Below are 25,298 nucleotides of genomic sequence, written 5' to 3' on the forward strand. Positions count from 1 at the left end.
TAATCACTTTTTAATACAGGTCCTTGTCATGGCCATTATTATTGTGGTCATCATCTGTATTGAGGGGTGGTCAATGGTGTCCTGATTCGTCCAGTTTTGGAGAATGTTTGCTGTATGCTTCTCAATCAGTCTAGTGTGGAACTGGTTGTATCTCTACAATGAAAATAAAACCTCAATTCTGCAAAACATATTTATGTTACGTAATATACATAATCATGAATAGTTTGCTAACATGGTGGCAATACGATACAGAAAATTAATAAAATAGATTAATATCAACATTAAAAACTACAGTTTGCCGTCAATTTAGGATGACATTTAGTATTATCCATCCAGCTACAATCTCTGTAGTCCAACTAGGGACCATCAAGGCCAGTGTAACCATTGTATTTATTCCCATTTTTATGAATTCAGACACACATTCAAACACTTTGGGAGCACCAATTAGCTTGATCCTGGAGGAAACCCACCAAGCAGAGGGAGAACATGCAAACTCCATGCACACTGACCCTGAGGTAGGAATCAAACCCAGACCATAAAGGTGCAAGGCCATGGTGCTAACCAGTACGTCACTGTGCTGCAAATAATGCAGTTACTCAGAGTTATAATAATAACAATAATAATAATGCAAAGTGGGCACATGCATAGCAATTTAAGAAAAGGGGTATTTTATGTTTAGACCGCTAAAAAGCCCCAGATGCTGAAAAAAAGCATCACAGTATAATGTCACTCAATGTAATGTCACTGAATGTGATGTCACACAGAAAGTTATTAACCACTTTTCGGCACAAGTTTAAAGAATCGTCATAGCTGATCGTCATAGCAAATATCACAAAATAACTGACTCTCAGGCATTTTAATGGCAGCAGATTCCAACCTGTCTGCCAGTTTCTTATGAGTTTTCCCCCAAAAAGTCCCATGATTTGCTTAAATTTTTCTATGTATTAAAGTAGCATACATGAACAATTTGTATAAATACATTTGTATTAGAAATATGGACTTTATTACCAATTTTTAATGACTAGTTACTTTCCACTCACCCTGTATGTTACAGAATTCCAAAGATGAGGAGCAGTGTGGCAAAAGGTTATAAAGCCCATGGCCCAAAAAAATTACAGACAGTGCATACAAGGTCATGAAATTGTATTTAGAAATTGTTTGTTTTTATCTGATAAAAATATAAATGTGTAGGCATATTTACAAAAAACAAAGCATAGATCGGGAGATAAGGAGCCTTAAGTATGATGGAAAATAGTGCTATATGATCCTATCTGAAAATTCACTCTTTCACCTACAGTAGGTGAGATATTTTTTTAGCACCATTACCATGTTTTGGCCGTTTGCATATCTTTGCATGTAGAAGCAGGGCTTACCAAGGAAAACTGAAGGAATCACAGATACACACTCCACATGAGATAACTATGAATTCTCATTTATCCTCATCTGAAGGCACAGGCTAGAGTATTATTCTTAAGATCCTAAAGTCTTTCTAGTTACTGATACAGTAAATCCTTTTTAAAATCAGATTACTATCTAGATGTCCATCCTGACTCTTGAGTATCGCAGGACACCAAAAGCAAACCAACAGCTTTTTAAACACCTTTTTAACTAGAACTAACAGTATTATTCAATGAAATTTTATTTATGCATAATGCCTTTAATGGCGGTCATTGTTGCAAAGCAGCTTCACAGAATAAAAACAAAATAATGTAAATGAGTATAAAATGTGTAAGAAATCATAATTATCAGATGAGCAAACCATGGGCGACGATGGCAAAGGAAAAACTCCCTGAGATGGCAATAGGAAGAGACCTGCAGGAACTAGATTCCTTACTTGGGTGATAACGGATAAAATGAATTGATTTAAACCTTTTCTGTCATTTGCTGTTGAATTATTTTACATTATTATCATAAGTATTACTGAGGCGGCACTCCCCGTGCATGTTGGATTTCCTTCCCTAGTCCAAAGATTAGGCTATTTAGTGTTACCATAATTGTACTCACTAGTGAGTGAGTAATTACTGTAACACATACATTGATAGTCCTCATTTAACATGACAGCTGCTGCCTTCATACTTCCTTCTTTCTGTCTTTTCAGATAACTAACTTAAGTAGCTTTGCCAACACGCTGTTCAATTTACTATTGTGCTCAGGACATTACGCAATGCCTACTTCCGCTTTCGTTTTCCTTTCTTCTGCCAGGTAACCTAATACACGCCTCAATACCGCAGCATTCACAGTACAAGTGCTCACTGAGCTATTTAAAGTCATAGGTACTCCAGGTTGAGTTTAGTTGCCGTTCTTAACGTGTAATTGTCATGAGGGTATCAGGCAGGTTGTTCTTATGTGGTATTGGTGGTCTACTTGTTATGAGTAGTTTTTTATTTATTGCTCATGGGAATGTTCACTCTGAAGCGGATAAAAGCGATGATGAGGTAAAAACTCATTGAATAGAGCAACAGTACTTACATTTTCTTTATTTTTTTTTTCTTTTTGTTGTTGTTTCTAATTGTGTTTTGTAATAATTTTTCCAGGCTTCCAGCTATGGTAATACACCAGCGATAAATAAGGAACACATTCAAGATTTCTGTCCAGTGGGTCAGTCTTCAGAAGGGAAGGAATGCTTTGACAAAGTGAACATCAGGCAACAGAAGGTAAGAATGTTTAGTAAAAAAATCAGTTGTTGTTCACATCAAACATCAAAATCGGTCAAAAGTCATCAGTGACCAGGGCGTGATTGATTGCAGCTGATTTGAGCGTTGTTAGAAACTATGGCACATAACTATATATAACTACTGTAGCTATTCGAAACGAACAAAAATGTATCTTGTGGGTGAAAGTTCTTTAAGTAAAACCATCTTGTTAAACAAGGCATCTGGAAACCACCCAGACTGATTTCATTTAAAAGCAAAACTGCGGTAACTTAAATAGCAACTGTCTTTACAACAGTGTGATGAGCAGAAATGCTCAAATAATGCACAATCAGACCTTGACGAAGATGATCTACAATAGCAGAGGTTTACATCAAGTTTCACTTTTGTCAGATAAAAACAGAAATCTGGAGCTATCATGGGCAGAGACTCACCAAAAATTGACAAGTGAATTGTGGGTAAATCATTTCGTTTTCCGATTAACCTGACTTTCACAAACACATATACAAACACAAAATAAAAGATGTTTTATGTGCACACACACGGTCACAGTGTTTATAGTAAACAGTACACGCATACATGGCATTTATTTTTTTCCTTCTCTGATGGCACACACATATTCCATGGCAATACCATAATTTATCAGACTCAAATTATGAAATAGTGGTTCAGGGAGCATGAGTCATTATTTTCACATTTGGTCACCATAGAGACCTTAACGCCATTAAGAATATTTGGGATGCGTTGGTGGTAGACTTTATAAGGCGGGCCAATTCTACCATTATCAGTACAAGATATTGACGAAAAATTAATGCAACACTGGACAGAAATAAATGTTGCGACATTGTATAAGTTGTAATCAAGGCAAAGGGCAGTTATACAAAATATTAGAGTGTGTGACGTTTTTTGGCTGGGCAGTGTAAATTAATTGAGATGGCTGGACACTTTAGAGGCAACAGTAAGGCAGAATTTTACTTTAATTATTTCTTTATATTTTAGCGCATCCTCCTCAAGCTAAACACTCTCATCCTCTCTACAGTTTTGCTTTCTTTTAGAAATAATTTTGATCAGATTATGACAGTCCTACGCAGCTCTATCATAGGGGGTTTAGGCAGTTGTGATTGGAGCAGTGTGTTTTTAAAACAAAGTGACATTGCACGCTTTCATTGGTGCAGTTCTACTCCTCGCCGAAAGTATAAATAGGAAGCGTTATAAATAACTTTTATGTCCTACCCTGATGTAGGAATATTTCCTACATAACATTCGAACGCGATTCCTAGGAGTGATTCTGAGACTAAACGACTATTTCTATCTGTATCACCTGCAACTGTGTGTTACAAATCATATCTTCTATTTCTAACCCTACGCCAGACTGAAGAGCACAGCCAACAACAGCCAACATGCATTCCTGTGTTCAAGCGCTTCCTCGCAAAACTTCTAAGGGAAATTGAGAAACTTGGCCTGGTATGGTAAATTTCATAAGACACATGCACCATTCTGTTTACATTTCTGTGCTGCTCATAATCTGTTTTTGTCTGCACTTCTAGCCCACTTCTGTGACGGCTGAAAAGCACTACGATGCAGAGGTGAAACTTTCCAGGCAAATGGTGTCAGAAATCAGGAAGATTGTGAATGACGAGAGCAGCTGGAAGACTGGGGCTCTGGATGATGCTCTCAGTCAAATACTTATCAATATTAAACTGCATGACTATGAGGCCTCGAAGGGGCTCTTTGAAGGCACATTCGGTGTCGAATTTGGCACTGTTATTACGGTGAGCAAGGTATTTTGCACTGTGAAAAAGATACAGTACACAACTCATAATCAGAGCCTGGGCTTTTGTTTCATTATTTTATCAATTTATTTGTCATTTGCCTACTGTATTATATTGTTCTCGCACTTTTTATGCAGGTCTCTGGAATGGCCATGTTATTTGTTCTCATAATCTGCACTGAGATGTGGTCTGTCGTTTCCTGGTTTGTGCAGTTTAGGGGAGTGTTTGCTGTCTGCTTCGTAATCAGTCTAGCGTGGAACTGGGTCTGTCTCTACAAGGTAACATTAAAACAACTGCTATGCAAAATTTTCATGCTGCACATTATACACAATTATGGTATTGTGTACTAACATCATGACAATAAAAAAAGATTCATTAAAACAGATCAGGGCCAGTATTTGCTAGGCATCTCAAAATCACACTTAGACTTATGGCAACCTTTAAATAAGACAATGGGTGGAATATAACTGTAGATATAACAAAATACTTTCTAAATTATTTTTTATAATTAGCTTTTAGGTACATTATCTTGTTCTTGGTTATCTGACTTTCTAGATGTGAAAGAAAAGTGGTTTACCTTTAGCTGAATTTTTTTTTTTACAGCTGCTGTGTCACTAAAAATCAAATTAATATATAACAGTTTATTTATATGGCACTTTTTGTTATCTGAAATAATATCAGCAGGGATTGTCCCTAGGTGCTTTCATTATCAAATCTTTTGTTCTTGCATTAATCAAATCTTGCCTTCTCTGCATTAAATGGATAAATATTTATAAATAAGTACACATTTTCAAAAAAAAAAAAAGAGAGACTGGAATGAACATGTTTTAAGTGTATTTTGGAAAATGTTTACATTTTTTGCAATAAATGATTTAGCATAAACACTTTTTGACTCTCAGATAAACTCTCAAATAGTGTGTTTTGTATGAACTCTATGAATTATGCCTACTTTTTCTCATGGTAAGGTTGACCTTTGCATGGAATTAAGTAGCCTATATTTATAACTTGATTTGCTATTTTGGCATTCTCCAGATTGCCTTTGCCGATCACCAAGCCGATATGGTGAAGATGGAGCCTGTCAGTAAGAAATGTACTGGCGTGAACAAAATTGACTGGATAGATAATCTCAAAGGTGAGGTGCTGGAGATCATGCAGGCACATTTCATTACAATAATGTGAATTTCAGACTAAAGCTGATGCCACTCAAATTAAAAGGAACCAGTTGAGGCCTCTGGTCCTACTGGGAAATTTTCATTGGTTTATAAATGTGTGGGGTTCCTACATAAGAAGATGCAGTCAGTGGCTGGAGTTGAAGAAGTCTGGTGTCTGTACTGACCTTCTCTGTCTTTTGCCACCGAGATCCTCATCAGGTAAAGTGGAAAAAATTAAATGAATGGAGAATTTGTAACCAAAGTTTTAACATTGGCATATATGTTATATTATTTGGGCATTGAATTGGGCATTAATTTCCACCCAATGCACAAACCCCAGCCACTGGATGCAGTGCCGGTCCCAAGCCCAGATCAAATGGGAGGGTTGTGTCAAAAAAGGCATTCGCATAAAACCTGGAACAAGCTGTGTGAGACCCCCTGATGGGTGCCGCTAAAATACTAACAACAGCAACATTTACATTATATCATTTCAGAGTGGTATCGGACCACATGGACTCTACAGGATGATCCTTGTAAGAAATACTACCAGCTCCTGATTGTGAATCCAATCCTGCTAGTGCCTCCAACCAAGGTTCATAATGTTTTATGGCTTTGCTTTCAACTAAAGAACATTGTAACGAAGGCCTGCTTGACCTGTTTCATGTTTGTCTTTACAGGCCATCACCATGACCATTGTCAGCTTTATTACAGACCCTCTGAAGCAACTGGGACAAGGCATTAGCGAGTTTTTCAGGGCCTTACTAAAAGACCTGCCCGTCACACTGCAGTTGCCTGTGTTTATTTCTTTTGTGCTCTTTATCCTGGTATGAAATTCGAAATGGTTTCAAATGGTCTTCAACTGTTTGCAGCAAATTCTTAAAGTGAAATTATATGTCTTATCAATTTACAAATTAGATTATTTAGACTTTTACCCCTTTACAGGTATTTTTTTACAGCACGGGTCAAGCAGCTATACACTATGCAGTTCTTGGGCCTCTTCAAGGCAGACGTCAGGATCCTCCACCTGGCATCGCACAGCAGCCTGCTGCTCCTCAGTTACAGGAGCCAGAGGAACACAGAGAAGAAGAACAGGACCTGTTAGTAAGAGGAAATGCGAACCGCGCTGCACAGCCCAGACACTAAAAGTACACTAAAGATACTTACAAAATTAGGTAAATATGTTGTTGTTGTTTGTTGAGTATTTTTTTACATGTTTTCTTCTAGTTACACATAGTTACACATAAGTTTAATGTGTAACTTATTAAATATTTGAATAATTTATTTATTTTTGGTCTATATTAATGTTGAAACCTATGTTTGTCTCTAATAAACATTTTAATTATTTTATGGTTAATATGTCTGTGAGAATCACCTGAATAAAGTTCACATTTAACTTTACAGGAATGCACTTAGTAAAATCATTTACACTATGAATTGCTACACAATTCGCAGACTTAACATTGAGACCAAATTTAATGGATTCTAACGTAAAGCAAGAATTTAATAGAAATCTCAAATTTACCACATTTAATGAGGTTTGCAAGCTGTGTCAGAACATACCCCGCAAGAGGGTATAAGTTGTACGCTATAGGGGCCCAAAAGTGCCCCATTGACATATAATAGTAACTTCCAAAGGAACTTTGAAACTGTACCTAACTGTGGATCACTTTCTCTTGGGTCGCGTTTATCAAGTTGCTTATAAGCCATGCCCTTAGCAACCATTTAGAGCACCCTAGCAATTTAACCCATGGAGGATTAACTTTACAACAGTATATCATAGAGACTTGGGGTTTATATTATTCATAGTCGACAAAAGCTTTTAATTTCTTCATTAACAGGTGCCAAGCCACTCCCTTACCACAAAACAAAATACCCTAGCAACGATTTTGCAAAAAAAAAAAATCTTTGCATCAGAACATTAACAGGCATGTCGGTTACACTTTTTTGACCCATGCCAGCAATGGTAATGACGTTAAAGTAATGCTAGCAACACGCTAATCATGTTAGTGTCATGCTAGCAACATGCTAATCATGATAGAATTAAGCTAGCAACATGCTAACATGGTGGTGGGCTTATTTTACTTAGGCAACCGATCAGTCTCTGAGGATCAATTGCAAAGCTGTCAAGCCACACCCCTAGGCCCGAGTTTTGTCACGGCAAGCACCACTCACATTTTCCTTAGAAAATGTATCTCTATAGTTATTATTTTTTATGAAATTAAATTTCATTTACATATATAGTGCTTTTAATGGTGGTCATTGTTGCAAAGCAGCTTAACAGAAAAAAAAGAAAATTTTTGGAAATGACTATGAAATGTGTAAGAAATCATGATTATTAGATGAACAAACCAAGAGCGACAGTGGCAATGGAAAAAACTCCCTGAGATGACAATAGGAATGCTGTCATACATTGTTAGGTAGCTAAAGGTTCAACAACTTAATAAGCTTAACCTTTTCGGTCTTTTGGTGTAGCAAAGGTTTCCAGGGTATACCCAGCATCATGCCCTAAATCTAATTGCTATAGGAGACCCTGAATACAGGATAAAGTGGTGTAGACGATGAATGAGTAAGTAAGTAACACATACATTGATAGACCTCATTTAACATGACAGCTGCTGCCTTTATACTCTCTTCTTTCTGTGTTTTCAGATGATTCAAGTAGCTTTGCCACCACACATGTCTGCCTTTTAATTTACCATTTTGCTCTTGCTTTCGTTTTCCTCTCATCTGCAGCCTATTTCACAATCAGCATGCTCATTGTTAGGTTTACAGTTGAGCTAATACACGCCTCGATACAGAAACTTTCACGGTAGTAATGCTCACTGAGTTATTTAAAGCCTGTTTAGTGGCCGTTTTTTAACGTGTAATGATCATGAGGGTGTCAGATAGGTTATTCTTGTGGGGCATTGGTGGTCTCCTTATAATGAGTAGTTTTTTATCTATTGCTTATGCGAATATTGACTTTAAAGAGGATGAAAGTGATGATAAAAATACTCAGTTAATAAAACAAACTATATTACTTTAATTTTATTTTGTTTCTTTTTGTTGTTTAATTGTCTTTTGTGAAAAATTGTCCAGGCTTCCAGCTATGGTAATGCACCAGCGATGATTAAGGAATACATTCAAGATCCTTGTCAAGCGGCTCATCGTTCAGGGATGAAGCAATGCTCTGAGAAAGTGACCATTTTGCAATGGGATGTGAGAATGTTAAATTAATGTTTAAAAAAATCATGTATACACTATTAGTTGTTGTTCATTGACCATAGAGTGATTGATTGCAGCTGATTGTCAGGAACTGTGGCCCGCCCAGGATTTTCACACACAAATTCCTCTAGATATTATACAGGTAGAAATATCTTGTTGAACAAGGCCTGTGGAAACTACCCAGACTGGTTTAATTGCATTAACTTAAATAGCAACTGTCTTTACAGCAGAAATTTGTCAAATATTGCACAACACATCAGACCCTATGGAAAATGGGCTATAGTTGCAGAGGTTCACATCAAGTTCCACTCTTGTCAGATATGAACTGAAATCTTGGGCACAAACTCACCAAAAATGGACCAGTGAATCCTGGGAAATCATCACCTGGTCTGATGAACCTTGATTTCTGATGTGTAGCTAGTGTAAGATGAGATTTATTTTTTCTTGTGAATATTTATTTTTGGAGTATTTTTTTCATGTATTAGAATTTATGAAATTTAAGTTAATAAGTACTTTTTGATAAGATATAATTTTTAATATCAAGTATTTTTAGATTATGTATTTGTATGTGAAACTGTGGAACAAGTGCACCAAAGTGAGGGGACCTAGAACTAAAATTGGGTTAATTATCTTTCCAAGTTTTAATAATGCATTAGACAGTTCTTAACCGTCTAATGCATTATTAAAACTTGGAAAGATAATGGCTAACCTTTACCTTCGAGGAAGAAATGTGGTCAGAAAAAAAAATTAATGATAGTGATCGGAGATCACCTAAACATTTGGTGAAATTAAATCATAAAGAACAAAATATGTTTATTAGTAAAAGCAACAGCATTTCCACATGCACAATGCAAGGGGAACTTAAGGGATTGGGACTAAACAGCTGTGTAACGTCAGGAAAACTATTTGTACAAGGGGCTAATCAGGAATCAAAGCTTCACAGGATCAAAGCTAGGGAGCACAGTGAATGGACTGTGGAGTATTGAAAAAAGATCATGAGTCCAGATATACCCTGTTTCAGAGAGATGGTCACATCAGGGTAAGAAGATAGTCAGATTAAGTGATGCACCCATCATGCTTAGTACCAACTGTTAAAGCCTGTGGGGGCAGTGTTATGATCTGGAGTTGCTTCTGCTGGTATAGGTTCAGCAATATTACTGTATGTCTCCATGTTCAACACTCTGTAGAATGGTGCAAGTGGCAATTTTGTGATGTGTGGCACTTGTTGAGAGGGTCCAAGCACAACTGACAGGTCTGGTCCAAGTTAACTTTTTCAGTTTTTTCCCCTCTACGCTTTTTTTGAATGTTAGAATCATTCTACTTAATCACTCAAATTATTTACTTCTCATGTTCTTTAAATAACTCACAATTACGCACAAACTACTAAATATGTCTGTCTCACCTACAACAATGTGTTACTACTTATATATTATATTTGTAAACCTTCTCCAGATTGAACAGCTCAGAAGGTTGGAGATGTTTTCTTCACAACAGCCAACATGCATTTCTGTGTTCAAGCGCTTCCTCACAAAGCTTCTAAAGGAAATTAAGAAACTTGGCTTGGTATGTTAATTCCATAAGCCACATGCACCATTTTGTTTACATTTCTGTGCTGCTTACACACTTGTGTGAACTTTTAGCCAACTGCTGTAACTGCTGAAAAGCAGTACGATGCTGTGGTGAAACATTCCAAGCAAATGGTGTCAGAAATCCAGAAGCTTGTGAATGACGAGAGCAGATGAAAGACTGGGGCTCTGGATGATGCTCTTAGTCAAATACTTGTTAACTTTAAACTGCATGAATATGAGGCCTGGGAGGGATGCGTTCAAGAACCTTTCAATGTCGAGCTTGGCACGGTTATTAAGGTGAGCAAGGTATTGTACAGTACATTGTGAAGAAGATATTGTACACTGTTGCAAAACAGATCTTAATCAGTGCCAGGGATTTTGTGTATTTATCTGTGGCAATACGTGGCAATACTTCTTTTTCATCTTGTCAGTATTGTTTTGCCAGTTGACCTATTACATCACAATCGAAACGCAAGTTATCTAGCAACAAACTGGGGCTCTGATTGATGCACAAAGTCAAATGCTTTGAGAACTGGAAGTGGCGCTTTAAAGACATGGTTGATGTGGAGCCAGAGACACTTATCAAGGTGAAAAATCACAGAAATTAAACCTATTTATCCCTGTTCTTGTATTTTGCATTCTAAGCAAATGTTACAGTATAGTAAATCACCAGAACAGAGCTATTGTACTGTTGTGACTCTGTGTTTGAGCTTTGTATTTCATCTTGCATTCTGATTTTTGTATTTCATGTTGCAACAATGTTTAAACAGGTTATCATCATTGTCTTGGTAATCGTGGTCATAATCTACATTGAGATGCGGTCTGTGGTGTCCTGGTTTGAACAGTTTAGGAGATTGTTTGTTGTCTGCTTCATATTCAGTCTAGTGTGGAACTGGTTCTATCTCTACAAGGTAATGATGGAGAATCAAATGTCAGTTTACAAAACTGCAAGAAATCAAAAAGAATCAAAAATTGTAGTTTAATGTTGCATTTAATGTTCTCAGACATACAAATGTATTAAAAACAAATATAATCACGAAATTAAACCTCTGTTTGCCTTAAATTTGTTAGGCAAAGCTATCTCTGATGGTTACTATTACATCACTAAGCTAAAGGGGCACTTTAAGGCCATGTATATATTTGGTTTTAATATATATTGGAATCTTGAATTGCGAGTAACTTGGTTTGAAAGCATTTTGCAAGAGGAGGATAATTAAAAAATAATTTTAACTTAATAAACAAGGTAGGTGTTGCCAATGGTTCTTTGTTCTCACCCGCTATGGGATTATACTGTAGGTAATCGTCTCTCATGCTTAGTCTCAGTCACTACGTGTAGTCAGCCTCCATGTGCACATGTACTGTTTAATATACAAAAGCATTGTGACCACGTGTGTGCACGCACCCAAAGCGAAATAAGTTTCCCTACAGAGCAGTGTTTTGTTAGGGTGTGTGTAAGTCATCCTATACAGTAGCCCCCTCCTCTCCTCTTGTCTTACTTCCAGGGGCCAGGGGCAGGGGTAGCTCAGTGGTTAAGGCATTGGACTGCGGTTCGGAAGATCCCAGGTTCAAACCCCACAACCACCAAGTTGCCACTGTTGGGCCCTTGAGCAAGGCCCTTAACCCTCAACTGCTCAGATGTGTAATGAGATAAAAATGTAAGTTGCTCTGGATAAGAGCGTCTGCCAAATGCCCAAATGTAAATGTACTTTAGTTTCACACATATACACGCACACACACACACACACAGAAATGCTGCTCTGTTGGGATTCTTTTCAAAGATACAGTGCAAGAAAATTTGTTATCTTATATGTTTGGGTTATGGAACAAATCAAACAAGTTTCCATTATTTCTTATGGGGACATTCATTTTGATATACAAGTGCTTTGATATACAAGCCCACTTCCGGACGAATTATGCTTGCAATCAAAGGTTTAAATGTATTTCTACTACCAAATCGCAACCATGCTGATATCCAGCACGTCCAATCAGATTACTTGCTCAGAACTAACTGTTGTATAACGTATATCATATACAGTACAAAGTGTGATTGCAACAAATTTCATGTGGCTTTGATATTTTCTAGACTGCCTTTTTGGCCAATCTGGTAAAGAATGAAATCATCACTAATAAATGCAGTGGCATAAAGAAATTTGATTGGATGGGTATCATCAAAGGTGAGGTGCTGGAGATCACACTTGCCATAGTTGAGTATAGCTGCTTTGGGGTTAGGATTCTCACAGAGAACAGTAGATGAAGAAATTAATAAATAAATTAAGATTTTCCTCTCTGTTTAATAATAATTAAAATTTCCTTTGTGTGGTTTCAGAGCGTTATCGCACCACGTCACCTCTAGAGGAAGATCCATGTAAGCGGTACTACCAGGACCTGATTGTGGATTCAATCCTTCTAGTGCCTCCAACCAAGGATAGATTCTCCTAAGTCTGCTTGACCTGTCTCATGTTTGTCTTTACAGGCCATCACTATGACCATCACTACCTTCTTCACAGACCCACTGAAGCACATAGGAGAAGGCATTAACAAATTTCTCCGGGCCTTATTGAAAGACATGCCCATTATACTGCAGATACCTGTTCTTATTTCTGTCATGCTGGTCATCCAGGTATGAAATTATGAATGGTTTTGAAAGTGTTGAGTATTTAAAGAAAATGCTTAATGTTTAATTATTTAAAATTTCAATGTAGTGCAGTTTTTCCCTTGTTACAGTATGTTTATGCAGATTTTTCTGTTGTAGAAAAATTTATATCCCAGTTGTCAGGCAACCAGCTTTTCTTCCCTCTCACTACTGTCATGTCTCATCTTTAAATTTTTTATTTTTCATCAGGTACTTTCGTACTACCTGGGTGAAGTAGCTGCACACTATGCTGGTCTTAGGCCTCCGCAAGGCCAACGTCAAGATCCTTCACTCGCTCCTCCCTTACAGGAGCCAGAGGACCACCGAGAAAAAGAACAGGACCTGTTGGCAAGAGGTGATGCTTACTGCCCCCCACCAAGTACTGTAGGACAAGAGGGCGACCAAATCAACCACATGGGGAACTGCACTTACCAAGAAGACAACAGACCTGAAATGTAAGAAGGCCCAACAGACAGAGAGATCGGAATCATTAGCCGAGGACATGAAACAGCATGTGGAGAAAGAACCACAAACTAACAGTGATGAGCCAAGGAGGAGGAAAATGAGGCCACAATCCAAAGACATGCACATTAGGCTAACTAGTGTTTATGAATTGTCTGTAGTGTGTGAATGTTGACTGGAGGTCCCACCATGGTCATAAAATAGGAATTTCCCACCAACCTAACGCTATAAGAGATTTTCTGATCAGCAAACAAGCTATCTTAAAACAGTTTTAGTTTGTTGTACCCGCATCCCAATTAGTTTAGTCTTTATGGTAATGAGACTAATAATGTGAGACTATCTTTTTTCATAAAATTCAGTAAAAGTTGTGCAGTGGATTCCAAAAACATCACCTATTAGTCAGCATCTGGCAAAATTATTGATGGTAACACCAAAACTAGCATAAGTATTATCTTTAAGATTAAGCAATGTTCTATTGTCTATTCACACTTTCGCCCCATAAACCCCACCGCTTAGGTTTTTGGTTTCTTTGCTCATCTCTCTCGGGTTTGTTTGCTTATTGCCCACAATGACTGCTGCTTACTCGTCTTTCTCTTTTTTCGAATGATGTGAGTAGTTTTGCCAATGCACATACACACACACACACACACACACACACACACACCTGTCTTTTTAATTTACCATTGTGTTCAGGACATTAGGTAATGCCTACTTTCACTCTCAATCTGCATCCTATTTCAAAATCAGCATGCTCATTGTTAGTTTGTCAGGAGACCTAATACACCTCAATACAACAGCTTTACAGTAGAAATGCTCACTCATCTGTAGCCTGTGGGCACTCCAGTTTGAGTTTAGTTGCTGGTTTGAACGTGTAATGATCATGAGGGTATCAGGCAGGTTGTTCTTGTCTGGCATTGGTATCCTCCTCGTTATGCGTAGTTTTTCGTTCATTGCTTATGGAAATGTTCATTCACTCTGAAGAGGATGAAAGCAAGCAAAAGCATAATGAGGTAAAGTCTTAGTTAATAAAGCAAACTATAGTTTAGTTTGTTCAGAGATGAAGAAATGCTTTGACAAAGTCAACATCTTGCAACAGGAGGTGAAAATGTTTGCACTTTATCAGGAAGACCGGCAGACTGCTCATTCACTCAACCATGGGCCAGGAGCACATTGTTTAAAAATGCTAATGCAGTTTAAGAGTTATCAAAATACCTGAAACTAATTCTTTTCAGGGAAAACTTATCTGAAATAACACAATAAGAACTGTTTTGCAAGTTAAGAACATAAATCTGGGGCTACTGTGGATATCTACTTACCAGAAATGAACAAGTGAATCCTGGAAAAGTATCACCTGATCTGATGAACCTTGAAAGTTTATGACTTTGATTTAAATATGTCAGTCAGCTTAAGTTATAATGTGTGGTGCATTTAACAGTCGTGCCGTGAGACGTTATAGTTAGTATAAGACTACTTTCGGAAAAGCCCTTCCCATTCTGACATACAGTAACGTGGGCTTATTAATTGAACACAAAGATGGACACAACAAACACAAAAACATCTATGGCAGACATGACACTACCACCATAAAGAGAAATTAAAACGATGCTACTGACTATTACCAACCATTACGGTTAACAATAGGACTTTGAGCTTATTATGTTATGCTATGTTTTTGTATTTGTTGTTTTTTATTTGTGTTGATCTGAATATATTATGACTGAAATAAAGCTGCTCACACTGCGTGCACTTTCACTTTGCAAAAGGCAGCGTTTATTTATTAAGTATATATTTATGTTTTGTTGTTTTTCTGGGGTACTATTATTGATTTTACATTTTATCTGCTTGATTCTCTCTCTCCTTCCCTCTCTCTCTCTCTCTCACACACACACACACACACACACAGACGGAGAGAGAGAGAGACAGAGAGATTCACAATCATACACAAATCTTAAATATACAGTAGTTGCACGTAGCGATATGCGGGTCCAAGCACCGGCACCACCAGGAGGCACTAGACCACCTCGTTGCCTTTTGAGCCGGTTAAGACCTCCAAAAAGCCTGGGATGCAGGGGGAAAACACTATGATGTCACTCAATGTGATGTCACTCAATTACATGAGTCAGCTCATATTGAGCTTGTTAAAGGTCACCATTATGACATAATATATAACTATATCATTATACTGTATATAACGAAGGAACTTAATAGGCTTACGGCCTCACCACGTCTGAACCATTTACCATTTGAGATGTCAAAAATGTCTTTGCAATTTTGCATCCTCATTGTCTTGAGATCATATTTGTCACGATCGTATAAATCTCATAGGAGAAGTAAATAAAATTTAATTGAGTGCGTTTTTGCAAACAACCCCAAATAACTCACATCCAATTAATTACAGCCTATGACATGAATAGTGCAAGCTGTTTAGCTAAATGAGATCTACAAATCTGAGATCTGTAAATGTGTCCCGAGTTCTGCATGTACACGTGCAGGCTTGTACACGCTATGGAGCAAAATCTCATCTGCTTAGCATGAGACCTAATAGTAACAGGTTCCAATGTGCTGATTTTCATGACTTTTGGAGAAAGTTAAAACCTCCAAAAATCCCCGGATGATTGAACAAGACAAAAACATCATTAGAAAAACAATAGGTTCCTCCACACACTATGATGTAATAGGGCGGCTGTCATAGGGCTTGGGCCCTTATAAGTGCTTGAGGTTTGTTTATTTGTTCAGGATTAGTTATTTTCCTGCTTTAACATATATTCCTTGCACACTTTTTACACAGGTCCTCGTCATAGCCTTGTTTATTGTGGCCATAATCTGCACTGAGATGTTGTTCATGGTTTCCACATTTAGGAGCATGTTTGCTGTTCTCTTCATAATCAATCTAGTCTGGAACTGGTTCTTTCTCTACAAGGTAATAATTAAAAATGATTCTGACAGACGGTCATACAGTCATCTGTGTGTTACTTGGAATAATAATAATAATAATGTCAGTCAGGATTATGTTATTGCTATTATATACAGTACACAGTATATCGATGAGCCTCACTGAGTTGTCTATAGTGGCAAAAGCTAAGTGATTGTAGCGATAATCATCAGCTTTAATAGTTGTATAATGTATATAAAGTGTAAATGAAACTTTTTTTTTTGCTAATTTCATGTGAATTTAACGTTCTCTAGATTGCCTGTGCTGAAAACCAGGCCAAAATTGTAAAATGGAAAAAAATGATGGATAAATGCACTGGAGGGACAAAAAATGACTGGATAGATAATTTAAAGGGTAAGCCGATTTTAAATACAGCATGTCAAACTCTTTGGTCTTCTTGCCACTTGACTTTCTCAGCTTGCTGCCACTGCTATAGGAAATTAAATAATTAACTGTTTAATTGTTGGTGTTTCCCCATATCATTTCAGAGTGGTATCGAACCACATGGACTTTACAGGATGATCCTTGTAAGGAGTACTTTGAGGTCCAGATTGTATATCCAATCCTCCGAGTGCCTCCAATGAAGGTTCATAACGTTTTACTGCTACAATCATCAACTCATGACAAATTTTTCCAGGCCTGCCTGACCTGTTTCATGATTGTTTTGACAGGTTATTACTATGACCCTCACCACCCTTATTACAGACCCTGTAAAGCACTTAGGACAAGGCATTAATGAGTTTCTCCGGGCCTTACTGAAAGACCTGCCCATTACACTCCAGATGCTTCTGCTTATTTTACTTGTACTTTCCAACCTGGTATGGAATTATAAATTAGTCTTTTTTTGTAAGAATATTCTGATTGCCAGGTGACAGTTTAATGCCAGTTTTGTGCCACTTCACTGCCATCATGTCTAATATATTTTTGATCTTTTATTTCCATACAGGTGGTCTTGTACAGTGTTAGTCAAGCAGCTGTTTGTTGGCACCTGCGAGGCCGATGTCAAGATCCTTCACCTGACATTGCAGATCAGCCAGATACTCCTCCCAACAGACACCACAGAGAGCAGCAGAGGTTGTATGAGGAAACCCAACAGAATGACACTCTGGTGGAAGCAGCAGCTCAGGACCCGGATCGGCATGCGGTGGCAGAGCCTCAGATGCTCAGTCATGGGCCGGAGGAGGAAATTGAGGCATCTGCACATAACACTGATATGACACACAGTCTAACGACATCTAATGAGCCCAGTCCTAAGAGTGCCATTGAAGATAACATGAATTCAGGCAATAATGATAGGAATGATCATATAGTGTTAGCTAAGTAGTTCAACCTTCATGGATTTTTTTGTTATTTTTAAATTATTCAACTAAGCATTGTCTGTTCAATCCTATTTTATTTATTGTAGGTAGGAGATTCAGTAACCATAGAAAAAGATACATCCTTTTTAAATATTATTTGTTAATTTGAATTCTTTGAATTGAATTGAATTTCATTCTTTCAATATGGATATTAAATAAAGCAACATAGATAAATGATACACTGGTATTTTTAATGTAAGTGTTAAACAAAAATATCAAATGAACTGTTGAGGATTTTTTTAATACAAAGTTCCTAATTATTATTATTATTATTATTATTATTATTATGTCTCGATTGTATTGTGTGTGCAGGCGAGGCATTATCGCAGAGGTGAAGACTTTTAAGTTGTTTTAATAATATAAAGAAAACACAAACACAATACTTCACACAAAAACAAACCAAGCATGACTCTATGAAAAAAAAAAAAAAAACTACGAACCTGAACCGAACCGAACTGAACAGCATTTCACAACAGGAATATAACAAAACAGATTCAAGACAATGACCAACTAAACACACGACTATTTATACATAACTAATGAGTTACCTCGGTTCAGGTAAGCGATCCCATTACCTGAACGAGGTGCATTCTGGGAAACGTAGTCAAAACTAGTAAAAACACAAAAGTCTCAAGACTTTTCAAGTCTCAAGGGCCTCTCAAATGGCGCCCTCTAGGGGTTATCCCTGACATATTATTATTTTGCAGAAATTTAAAAATGCTATGGTTAAAACATTAAATAAAAAAATGTCTTTTACAATAATGTGATTTAATGTTCTTTTTCTGTTTTTATATCTGCTGAGAAACATTTTAATGTAAAAAATATACTGTACATATTACATAGCATGTGAATAACCTACTAATAACATTAACTTAAACTTTTTTTTTAAAAATCTCATGGGACCCAATTATTCTATGGGCTCCATTACTTTACTGATCCAAACAGGATCACAGAATGAGATGGTATAGATTCTTGCATAGGTGTAGATTCCTGTATCACACTTGTGATGGCAACAAGGCGGGAATCCAACATCCGCTGTAGCCACATCCCCCATACAGTCCTGACCTCGCTCCAAGCCATTTTTATATGTCTGGGCCATTTAAGGATTTTTTGGAAGGTCAGTGTTTCAGACCTGAAGCAGGCCGTCCAATTATGGCTCTTGTGTACTGGGAAAACGTTTTACCTTGATGGGATCTACGCACTAGTGAAACACTGGGATAAGCGCATTAGTGTAGCAGGGGATTATATAGAGAAATGAAGGAAGTGTTTAACTCTCATAACTGTGTTCTGGTATTCTGCACAATCTGCACAAAAATCCTGCTGTGAAATCACTCTTTGTATTTCTGATACATTCTTCCTTTTTTCCCCTTTTGTACACAAGATCTTAAGGGGTGAGGTTATTGTGTTTAACCTTTTCATTTTATCTAATCTCTGTAACATTGGGTGCAAGATGTGGGACATTTACCCAAGACAGTCAATCACACGGCTACATACTGGTGGAATTTTTTGTATTATACAATATTTTGTCTATTCAGAGCCCGTAAATGGAAATGCCCTCAAAAGATGATAAGGAGTCCCACAGAAAGTGCACAGTGTGTATCAGTTTGTTTAAGTAGTAATGAAGACATTATAGCAACAACTTTATTATATGTTCTCAAGGGACAATACTATAGAAATAAAAATTGGATGTACCCGTACTGTACTTTGGCGACCCTGTCCAGGGTGTACCCTGCCTCGTGCCCTAAGCCTCCTGGGATAGGCTCCAGGTCCCCGTGACCCTAAATGCAGAATAGAGCGGTATAGAAGATGAGTGAGTGAGTGAGTGTACTTTAGACTAGTCAATGTGCAGCTTGTAAAGCAGTACAGATTTACTGAGTGAGACTTTATTGTCTATATAACTGACAATGAAAATAAGTACACCCAAGTGAACATGTACCATAGTCTTCCACTTCTCCATAATGATATCATGGAGCTGCTGGATGTTAGACACATGGCGCTTCACCACCTTCCGCTTAAGGACGCCCCACAGGTGCTCAATAGGGTTCAGGTCAATTTAGGCTGTATGTTAAGTTATGTTCAGAGGACAATAGATCTATACTGTTATACAAGCTGCACATTGACGACTCTACAGTAAAATATATCCAAGTTTCATTTCTATATATAAAATTGATCTTTGAGAAGATATACTAAAATGTTTACTGAAATTAGAGGAGTATACTTACTTTTGTACACCACTGTGGTAAACTACTGAGAGGATTCAGTACAACAAAACGCCTCCCTGTGTTGAGTCATCGGATTAATGATTGGTCAGTAGGTTTTTGTGTAAAAGTACACTGGTTTTGTGTAAGATGGTCAGTCAGTTTGAGATTTAACCAGCAGCATGAGCATGGAGCATGGAGCTTAATCCCATACCAAATATCAACCCACCAAGGTAAGAAGTACTTCATGATTCATGTAATTTACATATGCAGATGTCTTCTTAAGAGGTATGTTATTTATATTATAATTGTAGTTTTACATTAAAAAAAAACTTAATATTTTTGTAAATATCAGTTTTACCTGTATTTTATAAATAAACTGTATATGCTTATAATGACCTGCAGATTTGGTTGAGTTCTATTAGAATTATGAACATGAATACTGTTTTGTTTACAGTATGTTGGATGTGTTGCCTAACCTTGGACTTTTACCACAAACGCTGTCAATGCCCTTAAAAAGAATGATGCAATAGTTTTTTTGTGGTTCAAATGTTCTGCTTGCCATTAAGTTCTTTTTTTTTTTTTTTGCATGAAGGAGGAATGGAGCTTCCTCATTTTAAGAATAGCCATGTCACAAGGGAATAAGCATCACAGTCAGCAGATTTTGTTTTGTTTTGTTCAATGGGAATTTGTTGTTAGGTTACATGCAGGATCGTCTGGAGTAGTTGGACAGATCATTGAATACTTTTAAACACATTTGACAGAATAGTTTGACTTGATTGATCCATAAATGGATGTTGACGTATGAACTTTGACTTATGAGCAGTTATCATTTTTTCTTCAAGCAACACATTTGTTACATTTTTAAAAGTTCCTGGCGGTCTCTTTTAGTAACACTATGTCCATGGGCCTCGACCAGACGTTGGAGGAAAGCTTACGAGATGACCTGAAATATTACTTCATGAGTCCATGTGAGAAATACAGAGCACGGAGACAGCTACCATGGAAGTTGACAGTACAGATTTTAAAAATAGCCATGATTACAACCCAGGTATTTATGTCATTATTGTTCTGAGTTAAGAACTTAAATAATCTTTAAAAAATATCTTTACTATGCTACAACTGTAGGAGTTGGCAGAAATGCCTTCCTGTCTCCTAGACTGATACAGAATGCCGTTTATTTCATTAGTTCTCTTAAAATGTGCATTAGGTGAGCCACTCAAAAGATATTTTCTTATTCAATTAATTCAATTTTATTTTATTTGTATAGCACTTTTAACAATTGTCGTTGTCGCAAAGCAGCTTTACACAATCAAAAGAATTATTTAAGTTTGTATGGAATGTGAATGTGTATGAATCAAAATGGTCAGATAGTCCCTGATGAGCGAGCCGAGGGCGACAGTAACTCCTGCATGAAATCTCAAAATTACAATCTGTTTATTTTTTTAAGCTTATTCTCTTCGGGCTAAACAATCAGCTCGTAGTGACCTACAAAGAAGAGAATTTGATGGCCTTCAAGAATTTGTTCCTAAAGAGTTACAGTGGTGTGGATGATGATGACTATAGTGTAGCTGTCTATACTAAACAGAGTGTCTTTGACCATCTACACTTCATTATAGATCAGGTTTGTTTACATTTTTCTTCCTCTCAGGTGCCTCATCTTTTTTTTAATTGTGTATTATTCCTTAACTTTGGCTTTAGACTTTCACTTTTCTGCTGATTCCTACTAAAATGTTCTTATCACACAACATCTATCAGATGCATATAAAGATGGCTAACGCATGCTTTCACTAAGATATGTGCAAATCCATTCACACATCTTATTGAACCAATGTCCATTTAGCATCATAGGATGACACACTGGGTGGAAGGTGCTACAGTATCTGCCCTATTACTGTCCTGTTCTCTATACAATCGGTTGCCTTTAAACAGCTTTTTGTATCTGTATCTTTTCAGTGTTTTAAATATATGTACACCTGTATCTATACCAATCAGCCATAACATTAACACATTATCATTGATTATCAATTATATACCAGTAAACAGGTTCATGGGCATCCGAGGCTCACCCATGCCCATGGGCCCAATTGCCATCTTATCAAAAAAAAAAAAAAAAGCAAATTATCAAAAATGTAAATGGTGGCAATGATAGGAAGGCACCCAGTGCTGTCTTAGAATGAATAGTCTCTGCTGTGCTTTCTTGATTATGGACACCATGTGCCTTATTCATTTCAAGTCCCGGCTTTAGAGACTCCACAGTAGACATTGCATTTATTTGACTAATTCTTTGTCTTTATAAAATGATAATGTAAGAAAACATTTTAAATTCAGAGTATTATGTTTCTTACAGTATTCACTGTTGGACCAGCTGTCTGTGGGCTCAGTCAGTTATGCCGAGGAGGATAAAAAGTTACTTCCTTTAGTCATATGTAAAAAGTACTACAGACGGGGCAGTGAGGAGCATTCTGAAGCAACCTTCGACATAGACGCCCAAACTGAGTCAGGTTGTTACTGTGTTTTTCAATTTTTTATTTTATTATGGTTATGGTTATTTGATGAAAAATACCAGGTCAGCATTTGGTCTGCCTTTAAAGAGCGCTGATAACTTTTAAAGACTTGAAGAAAAAAAAGGAAGGAAGGAAGGAAGGAAGGAAAGAAGGGAGGGGAAAAATAATGAAAAAGTAGGGAAGGAAGGAAATAAAGCAGGAAGAAAGGAAGTAAACATTAAAAGAAATAAGGGAAAAAAAAGAAAATAAAAGAAGCAACCAAGAAGAAAACCAGGAAATAAAAGAATAAGAAGGAATAAAAAAGAGAAAAAATTAAGAAAGGGAAGAACAGAGGAAATAAAGTAGGGAAGGAAGAAAACAATGAGGAAATAAAAAAAGAAGAAAAGAATTAGGGAAAGAAGCAGGGGAAGAAAGAATTAAGGAAGAAAAGGAAGAAACTAGGAAATAAAGTAAGAATAAAGAAGGAAAGGAAGGAAAAAAGGAAGAGAAAGGAAAAAAGGAAGAAAGAGTAGAGAAGAAAATGAATAAACAAATGTAGGGGGAAAGAAAGACAGAAGAATGAATGAAGGAGGGAATGGAAGAAGGGAAGTACATATAATTATAGCTACTAGCTTGTGGTACTGTTGCCATTTCACTGACATTTTAAATATATCTCACATTTCAGCTTGTCTTAGTTTGGATCCCAGATCTGCTGCGACATGTAGAACTAACAATGCCACTTTTTTCGAGATCGACTTTTACAGGTGCGCACTACGTACTAACTAGTGTTCCTTTTTGGTCATTATAATTAAATCTTATGCTGTTTAGACCACATTTTTGTCTTGTCCAACAGACTCGTCACTATTGACATCACGTTCCAGCTGAAAGGGATCAACCTGCAAACTGTCCTTTCACACGAGCAGCCTGACTGTTACACTTTTGCAGTTTCGGTACTATAATACTTGTTAATGAGGTTGGGAGGGTGCCATTACAAAGTGGCTTGTTACTTGAATCATTTTATTTCTCCTTAGATTACCTTTGACAATCAGTGTCATAGTGGAAAAGTGAAAATTACGCTTGATATTGATGCTGTTAGCAACGTGTGCAGCCACTGGAAGATTTCAGGAACAGGTATGAAAAGACTGAAGCACTGTTTTTTAGCCATTTATTAATAATGTGTATGTTAATATAAATCATTTTTATTATTGTTTTGTTTTTCAGCTCAGAAGAACACTCACTATCTCCTGGTCTTTGATGCTTTCGTTATCGTAGTGTGTCTGATCTCTTCTGTGCTTTGCATTCGCTCGATTTTTCTTGCAATTAATTTGCTTAAGGTAAACCACTGCTCATAAAGAAATTATGCACTTATGAATATTTATTATAGACTTGTCTTGTTTTTTTTATTAAAAAACTAACAAATAAACAAACAAACAGACAAAAAATTATGATGATACTTTTTCTTTTTGCAGAGATTTTCCAAGTTCTGTCTTTGGAAGTACAATCAAAAAGTATGTGAGGTGGACCAGCGAGAATTTTTAAATGGCTGGTACATCTTGGTCATTATCAGTGATGTTCTAGCAATCATAGGGTCAATACTGAAGATGGAAATTCAGGCAAAGGTAAATATAATCTATTCATTAATAAGGAATTAATTGTATTAAGTAAGGCATACTTTGATTAGTTTAGATCTCTAATGCGACATGAACAAAAAAATGATTAAAAATACATGGAATGAAAAAAAATTACAGGAAAAAAAATTAACCTGCTATTTTAATTGCGAGATCTCGCAATACCCTGATCGACTCATATAGAAAATCCTAAAAAGCTTCATTTTCTTTAGTAAACGTTTAACTATATTCCAATTTTTTCGAGATGCACTGTAATTTCTGTTGTTTTTTTGTTTGTTTTTTTAACTGTGATTAAAAACTGAAGTCCCACTTCCATCCACTAGGGTTTCTAACCAATCATAGACAAGTCTGAATTCTTGTAACAAATTATAACACAAGATAGGCAGGATCATCATACATTCATCATGATTTCCCTGATTTTCTTTTGATTCTTACACTGTTACACTTTTGAGCAAATGCATTCACACATATTTGCGACAATGACCACTGATAAATTAATTCAAATAACACATTTTGCATAAATTGGGGTAGGAATTGGGGCAGAATTCCAACCAATAATAGACAAGACCAAATTCTTCTTACATTTAAAGCATTTGGCAGAGGCCTTAATCCAGAGCAACTTCCATTTTTATTATAATTTCAATACTTCTGTTCAGTTATGGGTTAGGGTTCTTAATACCTTAACCACTGAGTTTCCAGTGCGACTAAAAAATGTATTATTATTATTATTATTATTATTATTTTGGATTATTTTTTTTTTTTTTACATTTACAGGAATTTTTAACCTCGCACAGAGACTTTATACCAGTTTATTTATTAAGTTTAAATTATTTCATATACTACAGGAATAGTATTACTAAAATAATTTTTTTAAAAGGTACTTGACTAGTAATGAATCTTCTTACATTGACCCCCCTTTTTGGTTAAAAAAAGGAGTTTTTTTGTCTTTAAATTTTTTTCAACAGGGTGACTTAACTTGATTGCTGATATATCAAGTGATAATAATAATAATAATAATAATAATAATAATAATATAATTAATTAAGTAAGTAATTAAATATAAAATAAATATATAATAAATTAAAATAAATTTTTAGTATTGGTTTTCTGCCATCTCATTAGTTAACAATTGCAATAGTTTTTTCAATGTTATTCTTTGTTTAAATTACAAGGAGCAGGAAGGAACTGTCTCATTTCTCTTTTTTTCTCACAGAGCCTGACAAGCTATGATGTGTGTAGCATATTTTTAGGAACCT

General features: G+C 36.5%; 3 protein-coding genes and 1 pseudogene across 3 annotated transcripts in view; all 4 read left to right on the top strand.

Moving 5' to 3' along the window:
* The first annotated feature begins 2,262 nt into the window (after positions 1-2,262).
* LOC128542687 (chloride channel CLIC-like protein 1) lies at positions 2,263-6,763 on the top strand. Its single transcript, XM_053512644.1, has 9 exons — positions 2,263-2,435; positions 2,535-2,654; positions 4,023-4,115; positions 4,199-4,423; positions 4,561-4,701; positions 5,456-5,555; positions 6,069-6,166; positions 6,252-6,398; positions 6,517-6,763. Exons 1-9 carry the CDS (start codon positions 2,319-2,321, stop codon positions 6,715-6,717), a joined length of 1,242 nt encoding a protein of 413 aa, XP_053368619.1. The 5' UTR covers positions 2,263-2,318; the 3' UTR covers positions 6,718-6,763.
* A 1,916-nt stretch (positions 6,764-8,679) lies between these two features.
* Positions 8,680-13,444, top strand: LOC128543208 (chloride channel CLIC-like protein 1; annotated as a pseudogene).
* Positions 13,445-14,426: 982 nt separating this feature from the next.
* LOC128542686 (chloride channel CLIC-like protein 1) lies at positions 14,427-17,801 on the top strand. Its single transcript, XM_053512643.1, has 6 exons — positions 14,427-14,450; positions 16,229-16,360; positions 16,627-16,726; positions 16,861-16,958; positions 17,044-17,190; positions 17,319-17,801. The coding sequence occupies exons 2-6, from the start codon at positions 16,274-16,276 to the stop codon at positions 17,694-17,696; spliced, it is 810 nt and encodes a 269-aa protein (XP_053368618.1). The 5' UTR covers positions 14,427-14,450; positions 16,229-16,273; the 3' UTR covers positions 17,697-17,801.
* A 2,262-nt stretch (positions 17,802-20,063) lies between these two features.
* The window catches only part of mcoln2 (mucolipin TRP cation channel 2), an 11,966-nt gene continuing 6,731 nt past the window's right edge, over positions 20,064-25,298 (top strand). Inside the window, exons 1-10 of the mRNA XM_053513726.1 lie at positions 20,064-20,161; positions 20,820-20,979; positions 21,379-21,552; positions 22,279-22,432; positions 23,100-23,178; positions 23,268-23,364; positions 23,446-23,545; positions 23,636-23,748; positions 23,884-24,033; positions 25,256-25,298. The exon at positions 25,256-25,298 is cut by the window's right edge and continues 59 nt beyond it. Of these exons, the coding sequence (XP_053369701.1) occupies positions 20,124-20,161; positions 20,820-20,979; positions 21,379-21,552; positions 22,279-22,432; positions 23,100-23,178; positions 23,268-23,364; positions 23,446-23,545; positions 23,636-23,748; positions 23,884-24,033; positions 25,256-25,298 (1,108 nt within the window). The 5' untranslated portion in view covers positions 20,064-20,123. The remainder of the gene's footprint in view (positions 20,162-20,819; positions 20,980-21,378; positions 21,553-22,278; positions 22,433-23,099; positions 23,179-23,267; positions 23,365-23,445; positions 23,546-23,635; positions 23,749-23,883; positions 24,034-25,255) is intronic.

The sequence above is a fragment of the Clarias gariepinus genome, chromosome 15 (genome assembly GCF_024256425.1).
Source record: "Clarias gariepinus isolate MV-2021 ecotype Netherlands chromosome 15, CGAR_prim_01v2, whole genome shotgun sequence".
NCBI classification, from domain to species: Eukaryota; Metazoa; Chordata; class Actinopteri; order Siluriformes; family Clariidae; genus Clarias; species Clarias gariepinus.